Raw genomic sequence first — 23,890 nt, forward strand, 5'->3', positions numbered from 1 at the left:
CTTAACCCTGTCAATATGCATAGAAAATTCTACATGCTAAGAATAAGCTATTCAGCATATCAGCCTTGTTGCATTTGACATTGCCATTGGTTGCCTTTTGTGCCTTTTATCAAATTGTCTCTACTTTTTACACGTATGAAATTGCAAACCAACTGTGACATTCTTGCTGCACTGTTATATTTGTATTAGATTTTAGCACGGAAGTCACAGACTGAAATGCAATTTCCCTTCTCTTATACAGTGAAGCATAGTTTATATTTTTAAATGAATATCAAGTGAAATGAATGAAAGTTTGTCAAGAAAGAGCACGCGTGATGCTCTGAGGAGTCATTCTGAAATGCCGTAATAATAGCTCTCTACAGTAATTACTGCGCAATTGAAGGCAATTGCTTGGGATATTAAGAGTTTTCAGATGGCTCAGTCTTCCATGTGTCTTGTTGCAGAGGAACAGCAGTACACTCTGCTGAAGGATGTGATCAGAGCTGCACAGAGGTAATAGAGGACCTCTTTGAAGTGTTGCTGAAAAATCAGATGTCAAGGAGGATGGACTGTCATTCTATTACGTTTTTCCATTTTCCTGAAGCTGCACAGATTAACCAACCATTTTTAAAATGTGCTTCTGTTTGATTGTCACTTATTTTGTACATCATTATACAGTTTTTTGTCAGGAGATTGACTTTAGATTTTAAAACAGACAACACATTTGTGACCTGACGCTTCTGAGGCTTTTGTTGTCTTGATTCAACCAAAGATCCTCCACTTTTGTGAGAGCCCACTTTTGTGTGACAGTTGCACGCCTACACTGAACAGTGTTGTAGTGTTTGACTTCAATCTCTTCATTCTGGCTCTGAAAACAGGTTTCATATCTGTACTGTTGCCATATTTATGTGAACGCTTCCTATAAATCATTTGCTGGATCAGTCCCATAAAAGGATCTTTATGGCCACTTTGAATAGAAAAAAAAAAAAAAAAAAAATCAATCATTAAAGCAAAATATTAAATAACATCAGAATCAGATCTCTACACTATAACTAAATGCAACTTTATCTTTTACTGTCCACAAGTTGTGCCTTCTGTATTTTTATGCTTCAGTTCATGTATGCTACATCACCTCCGCTGACAGACAGACAAGGTTGTTTCTGTATTCCAGATCATATCTCTCTGTCGATGCTTAACTCTCACCTTTGTCAGTCCTGCTGCATGTGAACTGTCTGCTGAATCAGAGACTACAGAAACTCTCAGGAGCTTCACAGTAATATCTCAGGGACCATTGCAGTGTTAGCTTTATATACTCAGCTTTAACCCCAGTGCATATTTTCAGAGTTATGACTGATAATACTGTATATTTTACAATCCGAACTCTTTGTTAAGTTCACTCTGAGAAGAAATTAACTCAGCCTGTGTGGTGGTGTTGTGCACTTGCACTGCCAGCTGCATTTATTTGTTTCATGCTTCACTATTTCCTTTAATGTTTCTTCACCGTGTGAGGACTTGGATTCTTAATGGCCTCCTTATGTTAGGCTCCATGTACCAGTCAACAAAAGCATGATCTGGACTTGTTTTTATGTATTCCTCATCCTGCACTCTTCTTTTTCCCCTTCTTCTCATTTTAAACATAAAGCACTGTTCAGTTGGCTACCATGACATTATTGGTCTCATTCCTTGTACTGTGCTCAAGACAGTGACATGATGGTAAGATTCACAACATGACTGAGTAAACATCATTAAAGAAAGTCTTTCTTCCAAATTGCAGCAGCCAGTTTTAAAAAGCTGAGGCATCATCAGAAACAACAACAACAACAAGAAAAAAGCAAAGTTTTGGCTGATGAAATATTGCAATAAAGAGTTTTCTCTAACTGGTATATAGCCTTCCCTCCTTCTGTCTCAGATTAAGTAACCTTTTTATCATTTACACAGCTATAATGAACATCACATGTCAACATAGGAAATTTAATTCCATATCAACCATAGATTAAGATTTCTTTGCTAAATTTTATTCACTTTTTTGTGTTCCCTTCCCCCTAAAGGACACAAAATAAACGTGATCAATTTGCTTTAGTGTCTGCTTTTACCCTGTGTAAACTCCTGGCTGCATAAACACTATTAACAATAACCTCAAAGACAAAATACAGCAAAAGAGCCCACCACTGTGACTTGGAGCCGTGACATTTCCAGTGATTGATTTATTTTTAGTTCTGCCTTGTTGATTTCCTGAGAGGTCTGAGTGTCATTGCTGGATATATGACATTACACAGATCACTTGTTAGTGATTATTGTCTGGAAATGATAACAGGCACGTTGGTCTGAGTCTGAACCCGCACTCCACCCACAACAGTCAATATCTATGTGCCCTTGAGCAAACAACTTCACACCCAGCCCCTCTAGCAAAGAAGTGGAATGATTGTTGTTGGAGCTCCCAGGTGTGATTGTGTATGAATCTTGATGCTGTTAAAAAAAACAAAAGAAAAAAAAAAACAGCAGGGCTCTGTAAATTTTACCTACAAAAAACGGCTGCTCCTCTATTCTGAGCTTTGCCTGTATCTAACTGATGGTTTCTGGCTGAGGCCGTGACTTTGCGCAGGTTCACTTTGACCTCGCTGAATGGCCTCAGCTGTGCAGCGATGATCAGCACCGTTTGGCCAAGGGAAGATGCTTACGAGCAACTACTCTGCTCTTGCCTGGCCTCACTTCTGCTATAAGGGCTGGAGCTTATGGAGCTTTGACCTTACTGGACTTTGGCAAGATTTGTTCATGAAGAATTTATCAATATTTGCCTTTACCTGCTCTCAGATAGGTCGGAAGCAAAAAGAATGCTGTGATTGTTCTTTCTCAAACGTTCACTCTTTTAGAAGAATATTACTCAAGGAAACTTAAAATGGGGCACAGGAGAAGCCAGTAATCAAGTCACCTGCCCTGTTATTTACGGTCAAGCAGATGGCTGCCATTGAGCATGCGTACAGAGATCCCGCCATGGATGACAATCTTTCAAAATCCAATTCAAATCTGACACAAATGATCTGTTATTGTTAAATGATTCTTCAGTGAGATTGGGATAAGTTTCATTTCAGTATTACCTTAATGGGGTTGAGGGATCAAAGGAAAATCATTTACTGCAAGTGGACTTTTGCTGAAAATTAAAAATGATTTTGTAATGTCGCTGTTTATGCAGTCAAGCAGTGTAACAACTCTCTAAGTGCAACATGGTGGTGCTCAGTGGATTATGTCATATTATTAAGTGAAATGCTTTGTTATGTTATATGTTGCAGCTGAGTGCTCAGCTGTTACTGAAGAACCTCCTGCACAGCTCTGTTTGTGTCTCTCAGCGCTCTATTCCACCATCGGCCTCACAGTTAAAGGACAAAACCGAAACGAATCTAATCCGCACACACATTTCTACAAACATACAAAGCAACCGCTATACATGCTTACAGGGCAACTAAACAAATTCAGATTTAAGTATGTTGATTAATATATTGATTAAATGCAAACATGTATTCTGTATTCCAAGGAAACTCTGTTTGACCCAGCGACCGAAAAGAATAAACCAATGAGAATTTAGCGGGACGGTGGCATTTTGAGCTCGAGTCTCAACACTGGGTGGCTGTGCAAGGTGCAGCCAGAAGCTGAGAGGTGAGTGTGATGCAGCAGGTGGAATATAGTGACCTGGGGGCTAGAGAAGAGGTGGGGGCGATAATAAGGAATCCATGTGACTGACTCAGAGTGATGGGCTTACCTGGCCATGAATATTTCAAACAGCACTGAGGTGTGTTATTACAGCTCAGCAGGAGCACTCACAACATGGGGCAAGACATGTGCCATCACAAGATAGGACTGAGCACAAACACACACACACACACGAAAATTTTTTCTATCATTCAGAACGAACACATTTGAAATTGCTTATTCATGTTGAATAGCTGAATGGCAAAGGGTTTTTTGTCAACAAACTAACAACACCATCTTCTACTGACATGCTCCCCTAAATCAATATACCAACTAATCAATAAGCACAAAAAGGTTTGCACACTATAGCAAGCAAGCTCGGTGAGAGGAGAGGAGTAAAATAAATCCATGTGCAGCATTTTATTCGAGTTGGAACAGTTCCTCACGCCAAGAAGACGATTAAATAAATATTCTGTTTACATGGACTGTCTGCCCAGGGGTCTGCAAACTAGCACAGCAAAGCAGCTTCGCTCAGCCAGCTAACAATCTAGAGCCTCTGGCCATTCTCATGTATTCCCTCCATTATTTCACCAACATCTGCCTCTCAAGCCACCACCTCTTCTACAAAACAGTGTCTGGAGATTAGACTGTCACATAGTAGTATGATACGTGCTGGTTTAGAATACCTGAAAAGCTGTTGAAAATGCACTTTAAAAATATGCAGGATATAGGGAGCATTGTTGTGCATATATCATATATATGGCATATATATATATATATATATCATAAACATAAATACTGTGTAATACATAGCTATGGATGGAGCTTATGGGAATGAAAGTAATAGCTATACACAGTTTATATGGCTAAATTCTGGTCTTGGATTTCATTGGTCAAATCTGTATCATGACTATAAAATTATAAGTGGTTACTTCATAGCAGCAAACTAAAAATTAGATGAATATGTTATAGAATGACATTGAAAAAATGGCATTGCAGGATATTAGACATTCTTCAACAATTCCAATGTTAACTTCCAACACCTTCCAACATGGACACTTGAGACAACAGTGCGTCCCCGAGCAGGGAACAGTCATTCTTATGCATTAAACATTATCCCTTAGTTATTCATCAGAAAGGACGTGCATTAACCTGTGCGCAACCTGAAAACCATTAATATTCAGTAGATAGCGTTGCTTGAACCAGTCCAAAAATAAACGGTATGACTCATACATGGATTTGACTGGTAATTGAGACGTGTGGTCCTGCAGCCACACATATGATCACAAAAGAATACACATAGTGCATTCCTGCCTTTAATTTGCATCTGTGTTTGAAACCTGTCACCAAAAGCATAATCACTTCTAGATTTTTACACAAAGCACTATGGGGTACATCTATTTCTGGATGAATATAGAGAACATGTTTTATTTATATTAACATAACTTTATTTGTATATCATGCAGAGATAATCTGAGAAAACCAGCTGATCACACAGTATCTCATTTTAAAATCTTTGAATTCTTTATATTTTTAGCAACTTTATTTATTTATTTTTTTAAATGGTCACTTTACATATAAACAGACTCTCATTCTAGTTTTATTTCTTACAAGTCTACGCCTTTGCAACCGGCAATAGTAATGATAGGCTGTTCATCCTTTCGTCCTATCCTAGTGAGCTCATAGTCTCAAGAACACGTTGAGGAAATTTCTTCATATTTGGCACAAATGTCCTCTTGGACTCAAGGATCAACTGAAGTGAAGAATTCATGCACTGATTATGACAAAGTTTCTGACAAATGTCAGAAGGAGGATAAAATAAGTGTATTTTATATCCAAAAAGTCAAAGGTAAAAAAAAGGTCACCTTAACTGCAACCTCATAATGTTTTCTGTCCATTATTCAAAACCATGACTCAGGAGGATGTGACCATATTTCACATTTGGTCAGAGACTGAACTGGTGACACTGTTCTTGAGTGCCCACCTTGAAACTATGTTGATTGTATAGATCCCATGTACTGCTGGGGTGAAGATGTGTGTGACGCATCCACAGTTAAACTTTTTGCAGTAACATTCATATTTGAAGCATTGTAGTATTGAGCTTCAGGTCTTTGCACCAAGTGAACATAGCAATAATTTTGGCAATTTGATGATAAGCAAAGACAAATCAATGCATAGAATTTTTAATGTATTATGTACACATTTTATAGTAAATGAACATTCACTGCATTTTAACACAACCCATGGTTTGCAGTCCAATTTAGATAACCATCATCTTCTGTTGAAGCTGATGCAATAGGGGGTTAAGTGCTGTTTGAGAGTGTCTGGTGTGGTATTTGTTGAGGGATGAAGGATGGTTAGATCCCAGTCAGTCCAGGGATTCAGATTAATTATCCTCTGCTTTAGACTTTGGGGCACTTCTGCCCCCCATTTAGCATGTAATACATTCCTGTGGTCAGCTCTGTCACACATGCACATGAAGTGATACTAGTGAGATGATAAACTAACTGATAAATTCAAGCCTATATTGCTGCAGCAGCTATTTGTGTTCTCATAGATGTTACAGAAATATTTATAAGTCTCTGGAAAGTCCAAACTCAATATTTTACTCAGCCAATTTAATTATTTACTGCATTTCAGGGAGAGCAAAATGATAGTAAGAATCCAGTCAGTGCAACAGAACTGGAACAAAGTTAATGAGGCTCACCTGTCTGGTAGAAATACAATTCTGTGGCTGATTTGGTTAGCTTTTGAATCATGCTGCCAGGCGCAGAACTCGTCACTTTGAGGCTGGGGAGAGATCCTCAGAGGAAACTGCCGTCTTTGCTAGCATGAATAGCATCTGTAAAATAGCCAAGCAGGTGTACAATCAACTTGTGTGGAGTGTGCTCACAGAGCAAATTTTTACACCTGCTAGAATGTAATTTAGGAGGAGCAGCAGGACGCCTTCCACTTTATACACAAATCACACTGGCTTTGTGTGTGGGCAGGTGTATGTGCATGACTCGGGGGTGCATGAGACTTTTCATTCCCTTTTCTCTAATGAAGAAAGCAAATATCTTGAAACTGAGCTGTCTTTACATATAAATGAATGAAGGTTTTATAAAATAGTTTAATTTGATTAAGATAGTGTAATTAATTCATTTTTAATTCAAATTTGTCAGCATATTCACAGGAGTGGTCAAAGTCCATAGGGATCCACAAACTCCATTCATTCTCAACTTTCCTGGCTGCCAGCTGTTCTCTTCTGCATAACCCTGACACTCAACTTACACTGAAAGGTTCACCGAGTTAAAACAAAATCATTATCAAATCATGTTTTACATCAGCCTTCTCTCATTACCTAGACAAAAAGCAGGAGGTCATGTTCTCAGTCAGGGTCATTTGTATAAATACAGGCCTTTTATGACTGAGGGAGAGTGAAGGCAGACAAAATTACCACAAATAAAACAGCATTGCAAATTGAATGTTAGGTGAATTGAAAGAAAAAAAAGTATTTGTTTCACTGCTGATGGACTTACAGCAATTGTGAATAGTGCTGTCTTTCACATACAAATGATTCACATCTATATGGAATGTTAATATATACTGTATATATATATGGATATAAGGTGAGCAAAGAAGTGTGGTCATAGTGATTTAGTAGCTCATTTTTATAAAGCTGGGAACTCACAACAGCCAGCAAGACAAAGACTCTGCAGCTGCCAGGCTGCAGTCAGGTTTAATATGTTAGCATGGTAAGTTGCAGAACATCTAGAAAGATATTTCACACGACAGGCATGTTTGACCTGCTGCTAGCTGTTCTGAAAAGATCATCATCTCTGGGGTTCATCCTCTGTTCACTAAGAATGTCTTGTACCAAATTTCATTGCACTTCACAGAATAGTTTTCCATGCCCATAGCTATATTTTTATGTTTTTTTAAAAAAAACAACTTTAAAAGCTCCCTCCAGACCCATAAAAGATGCAACAGATGCAACTGTTTTCACAGGCTGATTAATTCTCCTAATGACAAACAAGGTGACCTTCATGTGTAAAATTGGTGGTATGGCCCTTTAAACAGCTCAGCAATGATGGCGATGGTGAAGATGATTATTATGAAAATTATTTGTGGATAATGATGTCAGCGTGTATTTCTATCACACTCAAATTTTCAGGTTCACTGAATTTTCTCTGCTTCTCAGTGTGCATCTGGTTTATAACGTTTTAGTTGCCTGAGGTTTAAAAATGGCAGCTGAAATGTCAACCTTTGTACACAGCCTATGTCAACCAAAAACAGAAAAAGTCAAATTAATAGAGCAATTTAAATTACTTAATAGAGATTATATATATATATAGTATCTAAAGATAAAAAAAAGACATTTCATTCATTTATTTAATCAGGAAGACAATCAGTGTTATTCTATACAATCCACACAGTACAAACAAAGCCATTGAGGTGGAACTGTGGAAACCACAAATGTCAGATGTCAAAGCTTCCCTTTGGGTTTTGTCTTGACAAGAGGATTCGCCGGCTCACATCTGTAGCATTAATGAATCAGGGTTTTGGTCAGTGACCAGTGGAGTGAAATTATTAACAGTTTCATCTTTAGAATTTTAAATGGACTTAGGTCTCTTATGTGTGTTGTTTGGAGAGCAACACCTCAGTAATAATGTGTTAAATGGCTGGGTCCTTCCCTTCACTGTTGCCAAGGGAGCTGCAGTGGACATACATGAACACTCTAGAAAAGCTGTGACGTTATCCTCCAGCAAGGCCACCAGCTCTGGGCAAAGTTAGAGGTGAAGCTAATGCCAGTGAAAAGTGCTCGAGCAGTGGAGCAAAAAGAGGCAGCAGCTCCTCCATCATTAAATTACTGACAACTAACTACAGCTTTAACACCTCTGCTTGCCGTACTGTTTTCCATTTTTATTGCTCAACCAGAGTAATGCGATAAAAAAAAGAAAATCTGCTGAAATCAATCATTTTGATTCCAAAGGTTGTATATGCAGTAGAAGTGTAAGGCTTCAAAACAGTCACAAGTCAAGGATGAAATTGTAATGACATCCTTAGATGTTTTCTAATTAGTGAGTGAGATTTTTATTCATTTATTGGTAAATTTTTTTTCATTCTTCTGTCATCTTCTGCTTTCAAAGATTCAAAGAAGTCAAAGGAAATGGTCAAATCTGCTCGACACTGGAGCATTTGAGGTGAACTGTTTATTTTGAGCTAAAAACAAAACAAATAAAAAACATTGCAGTCGCAAAGTTGCAGATCCCCAGGGGGAGAGTTGAATGACCTGCCAAATCTAATTTCTCAATGTGTGTATTTACCAGAGTAGCTATAGTGGGGAAAAATGTATTGTGTCAGCGCCTGGCAGGTCCCTCTGTTATGGAAGTTCAGTGACCCATTATTTAGTGATATGGTGCACACTGAGGATGGCAGCAAAAGTGAGAATCAAAGAATAATTTGATGGCATTCTGAGCTATTACATATTTCACTCCAGTGCTGCACATTCTAAGGATTTGTTTTCTAACAGACCTGAACATTCATAGCAGAAAAATATCTAATTGTCCTACACCTATTACACCCCAAGTTAAATATGTGAATTTGTTCAATAGTCAAATAGTGTTAATTGCTATTTTCTCAAAGAGAAACTTTGGCTACATTTCATTAACTCAAAAGCTGTGGATCAGCCATGCATCCAGGAAATATTCAAACAATAATATATAAATAAATCCTGGTCAATAATTACTGTCAGTCATCTTAGTGCAGAAATGAATATTCACAAATATCAAATCCATTATGAAGAATAAACGATTACGCCTGTCTTCGATCTCTTTATCCTGTAAAGCCGAGCGCGTTCAAACTGTGCCTAACACTGAGACCTGTGCAACACCAATTCTGCATTACATCCTGCTGAATTCTGTCATTCACTGAGCAAATGTAAACACAGTGAATCTCACCTCTACAGCAGTGTGTGCCTAAGTACAAAGGCTGCTGCAATGAGCCCAGGAGAATCTGATTTCCGTCTTGCAGACCATGAGGCCCATCACTCAGCATCTGCCATGTAGCAGTATGGATTATATTTGCACCCAGACACATCAGGGCTCCAGGGATGCAATGGGGCTGCACAGGAAGCGGAGGTCACTTGACCAGATACAACCCATACAGGCCTGTGGGAAGAAAGCAGCAGCCATACATCATGCCAGAGGCCATCTGTCACCCAGACTGCTTGATTTGAGGCAGCCACTTTGAGATTTGTTGCAGCCTCTGGCCCTTGAGAGATGAGCTGGTGACAGAGTCTCTTACAAATACACTCTATATCTCTCAAAAGCTGGACATTCTATACACAGGTCACAAGTGTCAGGAAGTAAACCATCATTACACACAATTAACATCAATTTTGGCTCTCATTGTTGATCTTATTATTGTACAGGCTTTTCTTAACAATATAGAGATGGTATAACCGGAAAATGACAGTACTGGAATTTTTTCCACCAAGCCAACATAATACACTTCCTTGCACAAAAAGGTTACTCCTTGTATTCTTACAGATGGAAAGATATTGGTATTTTTTGGTTGAGAGAAAACCATATCTAAATAGTGTCTGCAGCAGTGATTCACTGGCGCTGTATGCAGGCTGAGCCTAGCACAGCAAATCGTCTTTTTATGGTGCAATCAGAAAGGATCTGGCAGTGGTTATAGAAGTGTAGTCTGGCTGAACAATAACTAGAGTATTTTTGGATGAATAGAAATCAATCCATGTGAAAAAGTGAAACGCCTTATGCTGAAAGCCAGGAGACATTCTCCTCTGTGCCAACACTGAAGGTGCTCATGTTTATTTTAAACACCATGGTTTCATTTCTAATGATACTTTAGTACTGATTTCTAGCTCCTATTTTGTGGCCATGATATTGTTAGTGCCACAAGAAGGATTTTGCCAGAAACTCTGAATGCTTTATGTTTGTTCAACAGCAGCCATTTTTCTATTTTATGTTGTAAAACAAGGATGCAGATTTCCTGCCACACAATGTAAAATCCTGCCAATTGTCTCCACAATGATGTCATTTGTTTAGTTTAAATTTGCCAGTATCTCAGAATGTTTCTGGTAATGATTTATTGAGCATGTATCAGCCATGTTGAACACCTTAGAATACAATGTGATATTCAATTTATTCAGCCCTGTGGATGGATGATATTGAATCCAAAATATTCACTGAATAAATTTTGGGTACAACCAACAAAACCAGAGACAAATCTTCCCAGTCTTTTCAAGGAAATGATCTAATACAATGCACCAGCAAATGCAGATCTAAATCAGTTTAAATCAGCCTAATGGTCACCCAGTGCTGATGTTAGGCACAAATTATTGGAGACATGCTGTCCAGGTTCCCGTGTTGAGTGATGGTCCCTAATGGGTCTGGATTAAAAGGCCTATTGCTGTCCCCCAAAATCCAGTGTATATTCCTGATTGTTTTATGATTCCATGTCAGCTATGTTTGGTTTATCTAAGAAAATAATAATAAACATATTTGACTGAATCCATCATTTATTTTCTATTCTGCAGTGTGTTAAATCATTTTGAAGTAAATAAATGGTGCTGTTGTGTTGGAGTTCTGGATGGGTCGAATGCATGTTTGTCACTGATTCAATGATGGTCAATAGGAAAGTGGAGCGAGGCAATCAAGTGTTTTAGCTGTATTAATAGCATGTCATTTGTGACACCTCTCAAACAAATACAGTGTAGTGCAGAGCACGTTCACCACTTATTTGTCCGTACATGCTGTAGCTGTCTGAACATAATAAGGACGTTGAGACTGAACCTCAGAGAAGCCCTTAGGGTGTTTTTTTCGACATGTATGCCATCTGTTATTTTCCTGAAAAGCAATTTTCTTTTAGGTCCTATTTACAGAAGCGGCAGCAAGTGTTTCTTCACAGCCAGCACTGCACAACAGTCAGTTAGGTAGTGCTGCTAGAAGAGTAAAGAAGCAAATACATACAGTACCTGCCACGGTCATCAATGGGAGCTTTGTAAATTATTTATTTCTAATGGCAGAGATTTATGATCCCATTCTTCATGTCTTTGGGAAACCGGCCTTCTTCATCCTGGGAAGGCATAAATAGTGAGAGCTTACCTCTCATTGAAATGCTGCACTGTTTAGCCAGCAAACCTGTAGATAGCGAGAGACGACAGCACTAAATTATATGTGTCTGTGTATTTGGCCCTGCAGGAAGAAGTGAAATAAATGCATGTGCCCTTGTGCTGTATGAGGTCTGTTGCAGGTGGACAGACGGTGTGGATTAATTTCTGCCACCAGCATGAGAAGGTTCCATCCACGTGCAGTACATCGTACGTCGCACATCGCGCATCGAGAGAGAAAACAGAGTAGCACTCCGTACTGCATGCCCTTCAATGAGCACTGTAAAGGATGAAGGCGAGGAAATATTATATATAAATGGATCCATTTGAACTTTAAGTGATGCAACCTATTTTTTACTCTTGCAAAGGTCTTGGGAAGAAAGAAGGCCCTCTATGCTGGTATAACCTTTTCTTAACAGCATCACCTCAAGTACTGATACTGAATAATTCAGTGCCTATTAGTCTACCATTTGCCTGGACATAAAGTCTCCTAGCAACATTGCTAGACTTTGTGATCAGGTAGGTGTTTTGTCACAGAGAACACTGCTATTGCAAGGATGCTGAGGTAGTGCTGCACATTGAACATTAACATATAGTATAGTTCCAGATTTAAGGAGATGGATTATGCAGAAAGGGTATAATTACCTCATTACATTTTTTTTTGAAATAGTGCCTGTGGGTTCCATTTTCAAAAAATAGTTCCTACTCCCTTATTACAAATATTTTTAATTTCACAAGAGAAAATCTACACTTTCAGCAATGAATATGAAACCAGCCTTAGTGTGTGTTGGGCTCTACACTTGTCGAACATTAAACTGTAAGAACAAGAAGAAAAACACATTTTCAACAATGGGGGACTTAAGGCAGATTGTGTATGTCTGCCAACAGGACACTTCAAAACCTGTTGTGCAATTGAAAAAACATGAATAAGCTATAAAACTTTTAGTAGTTTATTTCAAAGTTCCACCATTATTTTTCCCACATATACTTTGTTGCATTTCCCAGAGTATGCTTAAAGGCCCAAGTACTTAAAATAACTGTGTGCTAGTTTATAGCCCAATAACAGCTAGATGGAGAACTATTTAGGTCTCTTTTTATTTATTTTGTTTAATCTTTATGAGACAAAAATGCTGTCGACCTTGTGCTCAAAATCAATCCAACCATAAACTCAAAGCAGGCGGAACCAAAAGTCAAACAGAGTTCACACACACTATCAACAGAGAATAATGAGCAAGCAGTAATATAATGAAGCAGGTCCGTGATATACAAAATTCACTAATGATGACTCAGACCATCCACAGCAATCACATTTTGATACAGACATGCTTGCCCACACTTTGAGACTGGGAGATTGTAAATGTCAGTGGCTTGTCAATCAGACTCAGTCCCACATGGGCAGCGAGATGGAGCCCGCAAAAGGAGAAGACCGAATGACAGATCGGACATTAGTATCCTGTCTGACTCACTCAGTGTCCGGCTGTCAATCTTTGGAAATTTCTGAGGCACTACATTACCTCTTTTTGCATTTTCAAACGTCTATTCAGTGCCTGAATATCTCCATTCAATACCTCGCTGGTGGGTGTTGACTGGCTCTCCTTGAATAACTGTTTAAGGTCTTCCAATTGGCTGTGGCCTCAAATTACTTACCCCAATTTCAGTGGGGTTAAGTTGAAATGGAAAAGAAATTATGTCTTAGATTCAAGGATCAGTTGTGAGTGACTATCTTTCTTTCATCACAACAGAAATGAAAACTTAAGCCTTTGAAATAAACATCAGACATCCTGATAGATAGAAGATTTATTTGAAAACAAGCACACAATACAGTTGACGACTGATCTAGAAAATGATCTCATTTTTTAAGCTTTCACACTTTTTTCACAGCTTTTTTCATTCAACTTCTATGAATATTTTTTTTAGAATCATCATAATTTAGTCGATATTAGAATCTCAGTTTGATGATATTAAATTCACTGTTCACCAAATAGAAATAATTTGTCATGCTCGGTTCTCTGTTATGCAGAACGTCACAATGTCTTTTGACCACAGAAACAGTTGAGGGTATCAGATAAAAACATCTGAATCACGAAAGGTAATTTTTTATGTTAAACTTTAATTATACAGCACTATAGGTTGTCTCTACCACCTGACAAGAGTGATACACATATGGTCTATGACAACCATCCAGATCTGGCTTCCAGCAGTCATTTTGACTCTGCATTTGCCAAGACTCCATGACACAACACCAGTCCAGAGCCAAATGGCTACTAGGCTTTTGTATTAGTTTAAGTAAATCCCACTTTGGAGAGGAATACGCTCCTCTGGACATTCACGCACTGCAATATCCTGGGGTTTGAGTAAAATGACTCCAAACACACCATTACTTCCATCTGCTCAGTGAGTTATGCTTGTAAATTCTGCAATTAGATGCATAGTTAATTTCTGCTATCTATCAGTTTATAGCTTCTGAGTTTGGTGGGAAAGACTACCAAGCTGTCAAGTGCTGGCACCAAGTCGAGAACATTTTATCTGTCAGTGCAATGACTCGTGCAGTGACTGAGCTGAAGAATTTATTAAGTGTCTGGTACTGTGATATATGTTTTCACTTTTATTTTCAAACTTCCCTCATTTTCTTTGTGGTTGAAGACTTCTGCATTCTTAAGAATGAATTAGTTTGATCAAGAAGAATATACTTGCTGTGACTAAGATTGCCAAGAGAATGTCTAAAATAATTAGTAATGGTCACTGGAGGTATCTCTGGGACATGCACAAGCTCCCGGGCAGAATGAGAGTGACCACGAAGTGGAACTGGACAGCTTGGCTGCAGCTCTCAGGAAGCAATACGGTCTCCTGGGTGGAAACTGAATCTGGAGATTCAAGGATGATTAGAAATGGACCTTAATAATTTCCCTCCAGGGATTAATAAAGGAATTCTGATTCTGATTCTGATTCTAATACATGAATGAGGCTGTAGAGAAAATGGTACGATAATCTAGAAGCACCTCAGTCATCATCATCGTAAAAAAATCGGAATTCGCAGAAGTGCAAGTACAGCAGCAGCCTGCCACACAAGTCTCTATCACTACCCCCACCCATGACAACCCTCCCATCTGTCTGGCCACTATTTAATATGGACCATAAAGTTGCATTTTCACAATAGTGACAGGCAAATGAGAACTGAAATCCAAGAGATGCAAAACACTGTTGCAATAAAATTGCTTTGTCATGGTCCATTTGAGCTTGAAAATAAAGCTATATAGTGACAGAAATGTGACACACATACTCTCCCTCTCGCAGCACTGTTCTCCATCACTCAGCAGCTGAAAACATAAGTGGGCCAAACAGTGGGGGGATTTTGAAATTCTAACAGGTGTGTAGGTGTCGTTCCAAATCTGAGAGTAATCAGATTTGATTAGAAGCCATAAATCTGGGTTCAAGGCAAAACAATCACTACAGATCATCAATCATATGCACAAAGCATAAACATTGTGCATTTTGTCTATTTTTTTTTTTTTTCCCTTTTAATGATCAGTGTAATCCTGATCCACAGCCCATGCAGTTTGTGTTTGACCTGTAAGATACAGATTGGGATTATAGGTTGAGTAATTTGTCTCTTATTTGCAAGTTTTTAAAATTCTACCATTCTACCACACTACCAATTCTGATTTACTGGATAGCATACAGTAGAGACTGGGTAGAAGAAGGTAAACAAAATGCAAAGAATAGCTCTCTGGTGAGATGAGACAAAAGGACTTTGAAGTTATGTGGCATGACCTGTGCTTCAGGATGCCCCTGTATCTTTTGTCTACACCTAAGTTTGTTTCCCGTACAACTAAAAACATAGTAATGGCAAGTGAAGGACGACAGAAATGAAATCACATCACTGCTTGAAGCAACTACGACACAGGTAAATGATCTTTTCAACTCTTTCCTACTGAGAGAGGCTGGGAGACGGGGGCCATTTCTGCCCATTTTAAATCCCCTCAGAAGTAGTGGACTGCTGTAGAGTATATTTTAAGTCTTCATCTCCCCCTTACCCAATCATACACATACACACACCACCGACAAGGGCAGCAGCTCTCCTTTGGCAGGGACACTAAGCACTGAACAGCTCTGAGCACAGCAGGAGGCTTTGGCCACCTGCATACTGTGGAGTGGTGATAGAGAGTCAAATCCAACACTGAAATTGGTGATAGACACTACAACATTTCCTTTTTCTACTTCAAGGATTCCGGCAATTTGTTTTCAAGGTTTAAACTGTGCTTAGGTATGAGGAGTGACACAATGCACAATAAATTAAAGATTTCAGATTGCTGTTGGTGCTAAAACTCATTTCCTTTTATGGTACACGAGGAGAGAAAAAAATGCTTTTATTGCTCCCCAGACCCTGCAAAGACCTATGCAAAATGTAAACAATGTTTGAGTCTACCTCTGAGCCTCGATACAAGGGCCAACTACTGAGCAGTGTTCATTAGGGTGGAAATGATATGTGCAAACAAAGAGAGGAGCACAAGCAGCACACACTGCAGTGCCTTTTCATCTCAGAATTGCAAATGAATGCAGCCTCCTCACCTGGTCCCTGCAGGCAGTGTCCCAGTGCCTCCAATCAGTGCTTTATTGACAGTAGGCATCCAGCAGAAAACTGGGAGCGCTAATAGTTGAAGATGATGCCTGATAAACACATTCTCACCTCTAACTGCTCCCCCACATATTTTACTGCCTGGCAGGGTGGCCTCCAACCAAGGTCAAAATGTGAGAATGCTTGGCAAACAGAGCTGCTTATGCAAAAACTGGCACAGTTTTACTGAAGAGTCAGTTCAAACTCATTTTGGATGTTCTCCATCTGCTTTGTAATTTTAAAAGGTGCATCTTCGCCCATACTGGCACAGAATCTTGATGGAGGATACTGGCTTTTTCCAGGAATATATCAAGAAAAGTTGTAATGTCAGACTAGTTTCAGATGAAATGTAAAGTATATAATCAAACAGCACAACTCTGATGTTCTGCTCAATAAGCAAATGAACCATATGGGCACTAATGTTAAGACTACTGGCATTCTAAGTTATTGTGCAGGGCAGCTCTGTCCATGGAGGTGCAGCATTAGACTTCCAGTGCAGCAAATATCTGTGTCCAAACCATTATGTCGAAATAACAGGGAGGGTGGCACCGTAAACACAGCCTTGCTTGGCTTTGTCGAGCTAATGACTTCCTGCTCCAGTGGCTTGTGAAACAGTGTTAGAGCCAAAATAAGTAAAATCGGGAGCAGAATTTAATCTGTCACTCAATGGAAAGCCTTTAAGCAGAAACACGCAGCCACCCATAGGGTGCACACAAGTGAAGTGAAATTACAGCAAAAGCTCCCTGGCACCGAGTGAGGCATCAGAACAGGCTGTGTATAGGAATGAGGATTACAGATTGGTTGGATAAATAGGGGATTCTTTAAAGCAAAACACATCAGGTGTGAATGTCATCCAAGGTGGTAATCTAAAACCATCAATCCCTTTGAACCTAGGTAAGCTTGTAGACTAGAGACTGATGTGAGGAGGAAGACTGTACTTGCTCTCGGATTCTGATCTTCCTGAATTTGCCCCAAGTGTGCAGTAGTCATATTAACAACGCAAGGGTTGCAAGGTGGTGTGAGAAGCATTCAGTCTCAGAACTGCCCTGAAGTAGTCTCCTGGGAAAACTGGATGGCTATGAAGGGAAATTTCTGTGGGGTAGAATGGGCTAAAATTAACCACACATGACACATCAGTGACTTGTTGTGCTAAAACTGCCCTGCCCACATTCTAAGCTCCTTTTCTCAAACTGTTTATTAAAGGTTGTGAATTTGAAACAAAATTGCATCTAAATTATAGGCTACATCTATGCAATTACAGCAAGATGACATTGATTCTGTAAACAAAAGGCTGAATTTATTAACTTAAAAAAAAATCACTCATATTACAAATGGTTATCTGTTCAATAATGAAAATAGACAAGCCTTTTCAAAAGACAGGATGAGGTGCACAAACTTTTGAAACTATAATGTAATGCCAGCAACTCCAACTTAGAGACAGTGAAACTTACAATATTTTTTTTAATTTAACAAGTCTATTCTGAATCACTGACATCAAAGTTTCTGTGTTCCACATTAATATTCATGTGTGAAGAAAAAAAACTCTGAAAATAAGACATGAAATGCAGATTAGCCTCTTGTGAGAAGATATGCAAATAGCAAGCCAGACACTTGAAGCTTTTATTTGCACATGAGCTGACATTCCACATGCCCATATACTGTATATGCTTCTGTATTCAAATCTACCTACACATCATTTAAATACAGTTTAAAAATTCATAAAGTCACAATCATCTAAGGATATAATTAAAATTCAGTAAGGCTGAATATAGAAACCACAAAGTTTGTCTGAACAGTAACAAATCACATAGTGAATTATAAGAGCAGACTGGCTTTAATTTAAGGGTATTTTTGGCAGTACTGTATGAGGTAATACAGTGTAAACAGGAGGCTAATGGAGTACAGCTAAATAAGAGCCTGATATGGAAAACCTTTCCAAAACTTCTGTCAAAATCAGAATCCTTTCAGATAAAAGGATTAAAATGCAAACAACCTGGAAATAACTCAATAACCCCAAATTTTCTCACATCTAAAAAAATCAACAGATTAACTAATGGGAGGACCGTGTTGTACTGAAAAAAAGGCAGTTTTACTACTTAAACCAATGTGCTCAAGACAGTCTGCACTGTACACCTGTGCACAAGTAACAAAACATATGTAACAGTGTATTTGAAGTGGAAACATCAAAATGGATATCATTGTATTGGATTATTTTTCTGCAGGATTCAACATTAGCACGGGAGCTTTAATTCATTGCACAGAGCAGAAATCCAGTGTCTGTGCATCTTAAAAATAACACCATACATGTCTGGTTCTGAAAGGTCTTATCTCATGAGCTGTACAGAAAGCTTCTTTATAATCGCAAAAATACATTCGTTCCCTTCGAACTTCAAGAAATAGGATGACAGCAGTAGACAAAAGCATGACTGAGCCTCAAAACAGCCACATCAGATGCAATCTGGCATGCACCCTACTAAAAGATAAGAATAAATCAAGAATGTGACATAAACCTTATCTTAATAAAATATTTCTCTCACTAGTTTTAGAAATTCTTAGCTCATCTGAATATCATGTTCAAGTAAAAGCTTTGATTTAACTCATTATTTATCTGTGTAGAACTATATTTATACTTTTAAATTAGACTTTGTTTTAGATCCATTACAAACATCTACCAGCTTGGTTTAAATATAAACTGATTTTTCCTTTGATGTCAGTCAATCATGATCTGGCATCACTTTGTTCAAAAGATATTTCAACTTGGAACAAGAGTCACATGTAAATTTACAGCAAGATAATTAATTGAAAATGGGTTAATTCCTCCCACAGCACTAGTCCACATTAATGGGAAAGAGATAAGAACAGTCTTAATCGTTGGTCAGACCTTCTTGGAGAAGTGTAGCCAGAGCGGGCTTATCTAAATCCTCTTGGCAGAGCTATCTGAATAGCGAGAGGAGAGTGCAGATGAGTGCTTAAATATGCCTGAAAAGCAGCTATTATAAATAAAGTAGCAGCAGAAAGTTCTTCTGATTGCTCTCAAGTTCACCGTTTTATATTAACTAACTTATTCAATATATTGTGTTAAATTTTAAAAAAGAAGCACACAAGCACATCTTTAACCACAGAAGCAACATCACTTCACGATGTGAGTGAGTGTGCCGTAATAAGTAAAATATGATACAAAACCCTGGCTGAACTATCTAAAAAGAGTGTTCCTCTCCGTCCTTGCCTCCGGAAGCAGATGGCCTCTCTTGCTGGCTGAGAAGTGGTGGTGATGTTGTGAGGAATAAAATTGTGTCCCTCCGTTCTGTGTGATGTCAGTGAAAGCACGAGGTGACCTGAGTTTGGGTTACGATGAGCTCTCTGCCAAAGTGCCTTCGCTGTCGCTCTGCCTCAGTGACTGCCTGCTGGAGTCTCTCTCTGCCTCATCCTCCTCATCAGATCTGCCCAGGTGTCTCCGGCTCGCAGGAGGGCTGTAAGGGTCAACACACGTAAGAACACACCATTATATCATTACTTGGCTAGTTACAAGAGAAACAAAGCTGAAAGGTGTAGAGGGAAATGGGAAAGCACAAGGAATTTAGGTTGCAGTATTACACTCTTCCCCAGGCAGTAAACAACTCATCCCCTGAGATGTGCATGACATATGTCCACATTGTTACTATGGTTGCTTGCTCATTTTTATTTTTAATTAGTATACAGAACTGCAATAGAAATACCTTTGGTCCATGGTCTTAGAAATTGTGCTGCTGGTCAAGAAATCAAAACTTCAGTCTTTTAATAATATAAACACCCTACAGGAAAGTCACATATGTCAAGACTAGATAAATATTTACACTTCCCATGTAGTCACTGTCACTGTGGCACAATGTTCACATATTAGTAAATAGTAGAGTTAGGAAGGTCAGTGTCATATCGTGCGAGGGATCAATTCGGCATTGATGAGCTCAATAACTCATAGCTCAATTAAGAAGAATTCTATGTTCTGTGCCCTATAATAGTAAAATAGTAGTCATTTCAAATGAAGATGTAGAAAATGTTTTCACAAATAAAAAATTAGTTGCATGCACAGTTGTTGTGATGTGACTACATGAAAAATGTAGCTAGGTCTTCCTTAGTACGAGTCAGCATTTGTTAATCACAAGAATCAGAATAATTCACACATAGGACGATGGTTAGTATATTAAGGGAAAGATTTGTCAGTCTCAATCTTAGTTTCAGTTCTGCCAAGCTCCTGGGTTATTATCACACCAAGCATCACCTTCCACTGTTGGTATCAGTCACTGTCAGGCCTGTAGAGGTACTTCATCACCAAGCTATCCATCTTCTTCTGCTTCTTCTTCGTTTCCTTCTTGCTAGCTGGTCCATGACCTGCAGGATCCTTCTCATCATCAGATGGCTGTTTCAAGCACCTTTTAACCCTGCTAGAACTGCGGTAAGAGATGGTTGAATCAGACGAAGAGGACTCAGACGATTTTGACGAGGAAGAAGAATCAGACGCTGACTCTGACTCTGACTCACTTTGCTTCTTTTTAGATTTCTTCTTGGACTTCTTGCCCTTCCTACCCCTTGAGCTCTTTCTGCTATGATGATCGTCTGAAGAGGAGTCGTTGGACAAAGAGACTTTACTTTTTTTATCTTTACGACTGCGGCAGCTGCTGCTGCTCAGGGTGCTGGATGGCCGATTGCCATAGTCCAGGGCAGAACCTGATGCAGACCGAAGCAGGCTGGATGTGCTGCAGCCAAGCCCCTCATCTTCTCCCTTCTTCCTACTGTCTTCGCTTCCTGGCCCCTTCTTCTCACTTTCTTCTTCACCACTAGACTCATCAAGTTTGCTGCGCTTGAACTTAATGGGTTTGAAGCTCAACACCTCATTGATTGCAGCCTCTAAGTCAGGGTCCAAGTAGTTGCGGTGGGAGACTGACTTAATGTCAGAAGAATCTGGCAGATTGCTATCCGAGGAGCGTGGTTGGGCTGGGGTAGAAAAGCTGCGACTAAGGGAACGGGGACTATAAGATGAAGTTCCAGCTTCACTAAAAGCCATACTCTTGTCATCATCAACATTGTCATCATCTGCATGCAGGCCGAATTCACTGAGACCACAGCTACGAGCGAGGGACAGGCGTGAGCTGCTGCGTCTGTCATCTTTCCAAGAGGTGCTACGATGCAATGATCGTGGGCTGGAGTGGCTCACGCTGCTGATAGTCGACTTATTGTCATCATCCATGTCCAACATGCCCCGTCTGGTGGACATCCTGCTTGGGGCTACAGAGGACACCATAGAGTCCTTATCAAATTCAGGACTGCTACGGGAAGTCCAGCGGGACTCCAATCCCTTCCTGGCTCTGCTGGTGGCTTCAGAATAGGCCAGGGAGATGACAGAGCCTTTGTCATCCAAGTCTTCCTGTTCCTGGGTCTTCTTCCAATCCTCCTGGAGGTCTCCAGACTTAAACTTGGCTTTGCGAATTGAGGCATGGTCTGGTGTGTCAGGCTGTTCTTTGAGAGTGCTAAACAAGGAGTTCTCATCACCTCTCCCACCTATGGAGTCTTTCAGGTTGGAACGTTTCCTGTAGCTTAGGGAGCTCATAACAGACACTGATCTGTTCTGCTCTACCTCATTGCCATCTTTACTTCCATCATTCATCTTCTCCTTACCTTCTTTTGCCTCTTTGGCTTCTGCATTTGCAGAATATCTAAAGGGTAGCATAAAAGAATAAAGACCAGAGACAACCAACAGAGGACAACAAGAAAAAAATCAGAAACTCTGCAAAAAAGGAGCAGATCAAACCTCACATGATGCAGATAATTAAGAGTGTAGATTTTGGTACCTTGACACATATCTCTGACATTATTTCCTATGTGTCATTTTCATTTTGTCCTTGGGACCAGTCATGAGTCAACAAACACATACAATACCTGTGGCTATTTCCATTATGTACAGTATACACTGTAGGTAGTGAGGCAATCAACGAGTGAAAAGATCTATCTAACTGTGGCAGGGGCGTCATTTAGCAAGCATGCCAACTGGCCATGGGCCACTTCAATAAATTTGACAGCAGCCGCTTCTTCTTTCTGCCTGCTGTCATTAGACAGATTACTGGGAGAGAGAGATGACACGTAATCACATGAAATACCCATCCTTCTGTTACAATCTGCCCCAGGTAATCCTGCGTCTTTTCAAGGCTGGGAATGTGGGTAGTTTTATCATTACATTACCACAGGGATGTACATGGTTGTCTGTCATGATGATAGAGGATGTGAGGACTAACCTGGTGCTTTTCAGACTTCCCTCATCTGACAGGGTTTTGGTGGAGCCTTTGTTCTTTGAGAGCCAAGATTTTACTCCATCCACACGATCCTCCACCTCTGAATCTGTTTCTGTCTCATCCCCACTGTAAAGACAAATATCAGCTAGAGTTTGTAAGGAGCACCCAAGACGTCAACACAACACAGCAAAAATATTCATCGTTAACAAGTCATTTTTACATCTTGAGGTGCAAAAGTCCTTGAATTAAGTGAGACAGTTCCTCATTTTTAATAATAATGAACTTCTCTTTACATTCCTTCTCAGTCCTCACTGACTCTGAAGTCTGAATCCGTTTGTCAGTTTATTTTCAGAAAACTAATTCAACAAAATGACTTGCTATGCGAATATTTTACGCAGTGCAACATAAAATATTGTTCACATTTTCACAGTTGCATTTATTTTTTAAAAATAATAGGGCTCAGTATGACGCAAGGCACACCAGACAGGGTTGAGGTAAGCATGTGTGAATCAAAAATATCAACACAGGAAGATGTTTCTCAACATGAATGAGTGAAGCAAATGCATCATGTAGCCAAAATGTGGATGAAGCTGCTGGAGGTATAATTAACTCTTTTTGGCTGGTACTGGGCTGCTAGCATCTGTGTGGTATGTCACCTGCTCCTGGTGATTGTTATTGGAGTGGAGCCACGAGACAGCCCCATTGCCCTACACTTGACATAACAATCAATATACAGAGACCCATGGATCCCAATGAAAAAGCTTGGTAGATCCCACCTGGATAAGGTCAGTCCTCATTCAATTCAAATACACTGTGAAATTTGTGAATTATGCATGTCATTGTCCTAGAAGGTTAATGTGACAGGAAATTGTGAGTGAAAGGAAAGCAGAGTGGCATAACCTCTGAGTCAATACAGCAACATGGTCCAAATGCCATCAGTCTTTGTGTCATGCATTCAGGCATGTTTCCTCAGAGAACAAAGTGTCCTCCCTCCTCCCTTAATTCTTTCAGATGGACTGCCTAAAAGACATTTTTTAGTGCAAGAAAGGTGGTGGCATGCTGGCGTGTGAGTATTGTCAAGGAGTGGGCACAGAAGGAAGGAAGCTTCTGGATCTTGGACTGAATGGTATTCAGGCTTTCAAACTCTCTAAGAGCATTAACGTATTTAACTTTTTCACAATCAACCTTACAGCAAAGCTTTCAGAGGGGAAGGTAATGGCAATGTTAGAG

At 39.5% G+C, this 23,890-nt stretch overlaps 1 protein-coding gene across 1 annotated transcript in view; it reads right to left on the reverse strand.

Annotated features, from left to right (window-relative positions):
• Positions 1-19,732: 19,732 nt before the first annotated feature.
• Positions 19,733-23,890, reverse strand: part of myo18aa (myosin XVIIIAa) — a 54,599-nt gene continuing 50,441 nt past the window's right edge. The window contains exons 39-41 of the mRNA XM_046411326.1: positions 22,664-22,786; positions 20,656-22,087; positions 19,733-19,867 (exon numbers count right to left, since the gene is read on the reverse strand). Coding sequence (XP_046267282.1) covers positions 20,671-22,087; positions 22,664-22,786 — 1,540 coding nt within the window. The 3' untranslated portion in view covers positions 19,733-19,867; positions 20,656-20,670. The remainder of the gene's footprint in view (positions 19,868-20,655; positions 22,088-22,663; positions 22,787-23,890) is intronic.

The sequence above is a fragment of the Scatophagus argus genome, chromosome 14 (assembly GCF_020382885.2).
Source record: "Scatophagus argus isolate fScaArg1 chromosome 14, fScaArg1.pri, whole genome shotgun sequence".
In the NCBI taxonomy this organism is placed as follows: domain Eukaryota; kingdom Metazoa; phylum Chordata; class Actinopteri; family Scatophagidae; genus Scatophagus; species Scatophagus argus.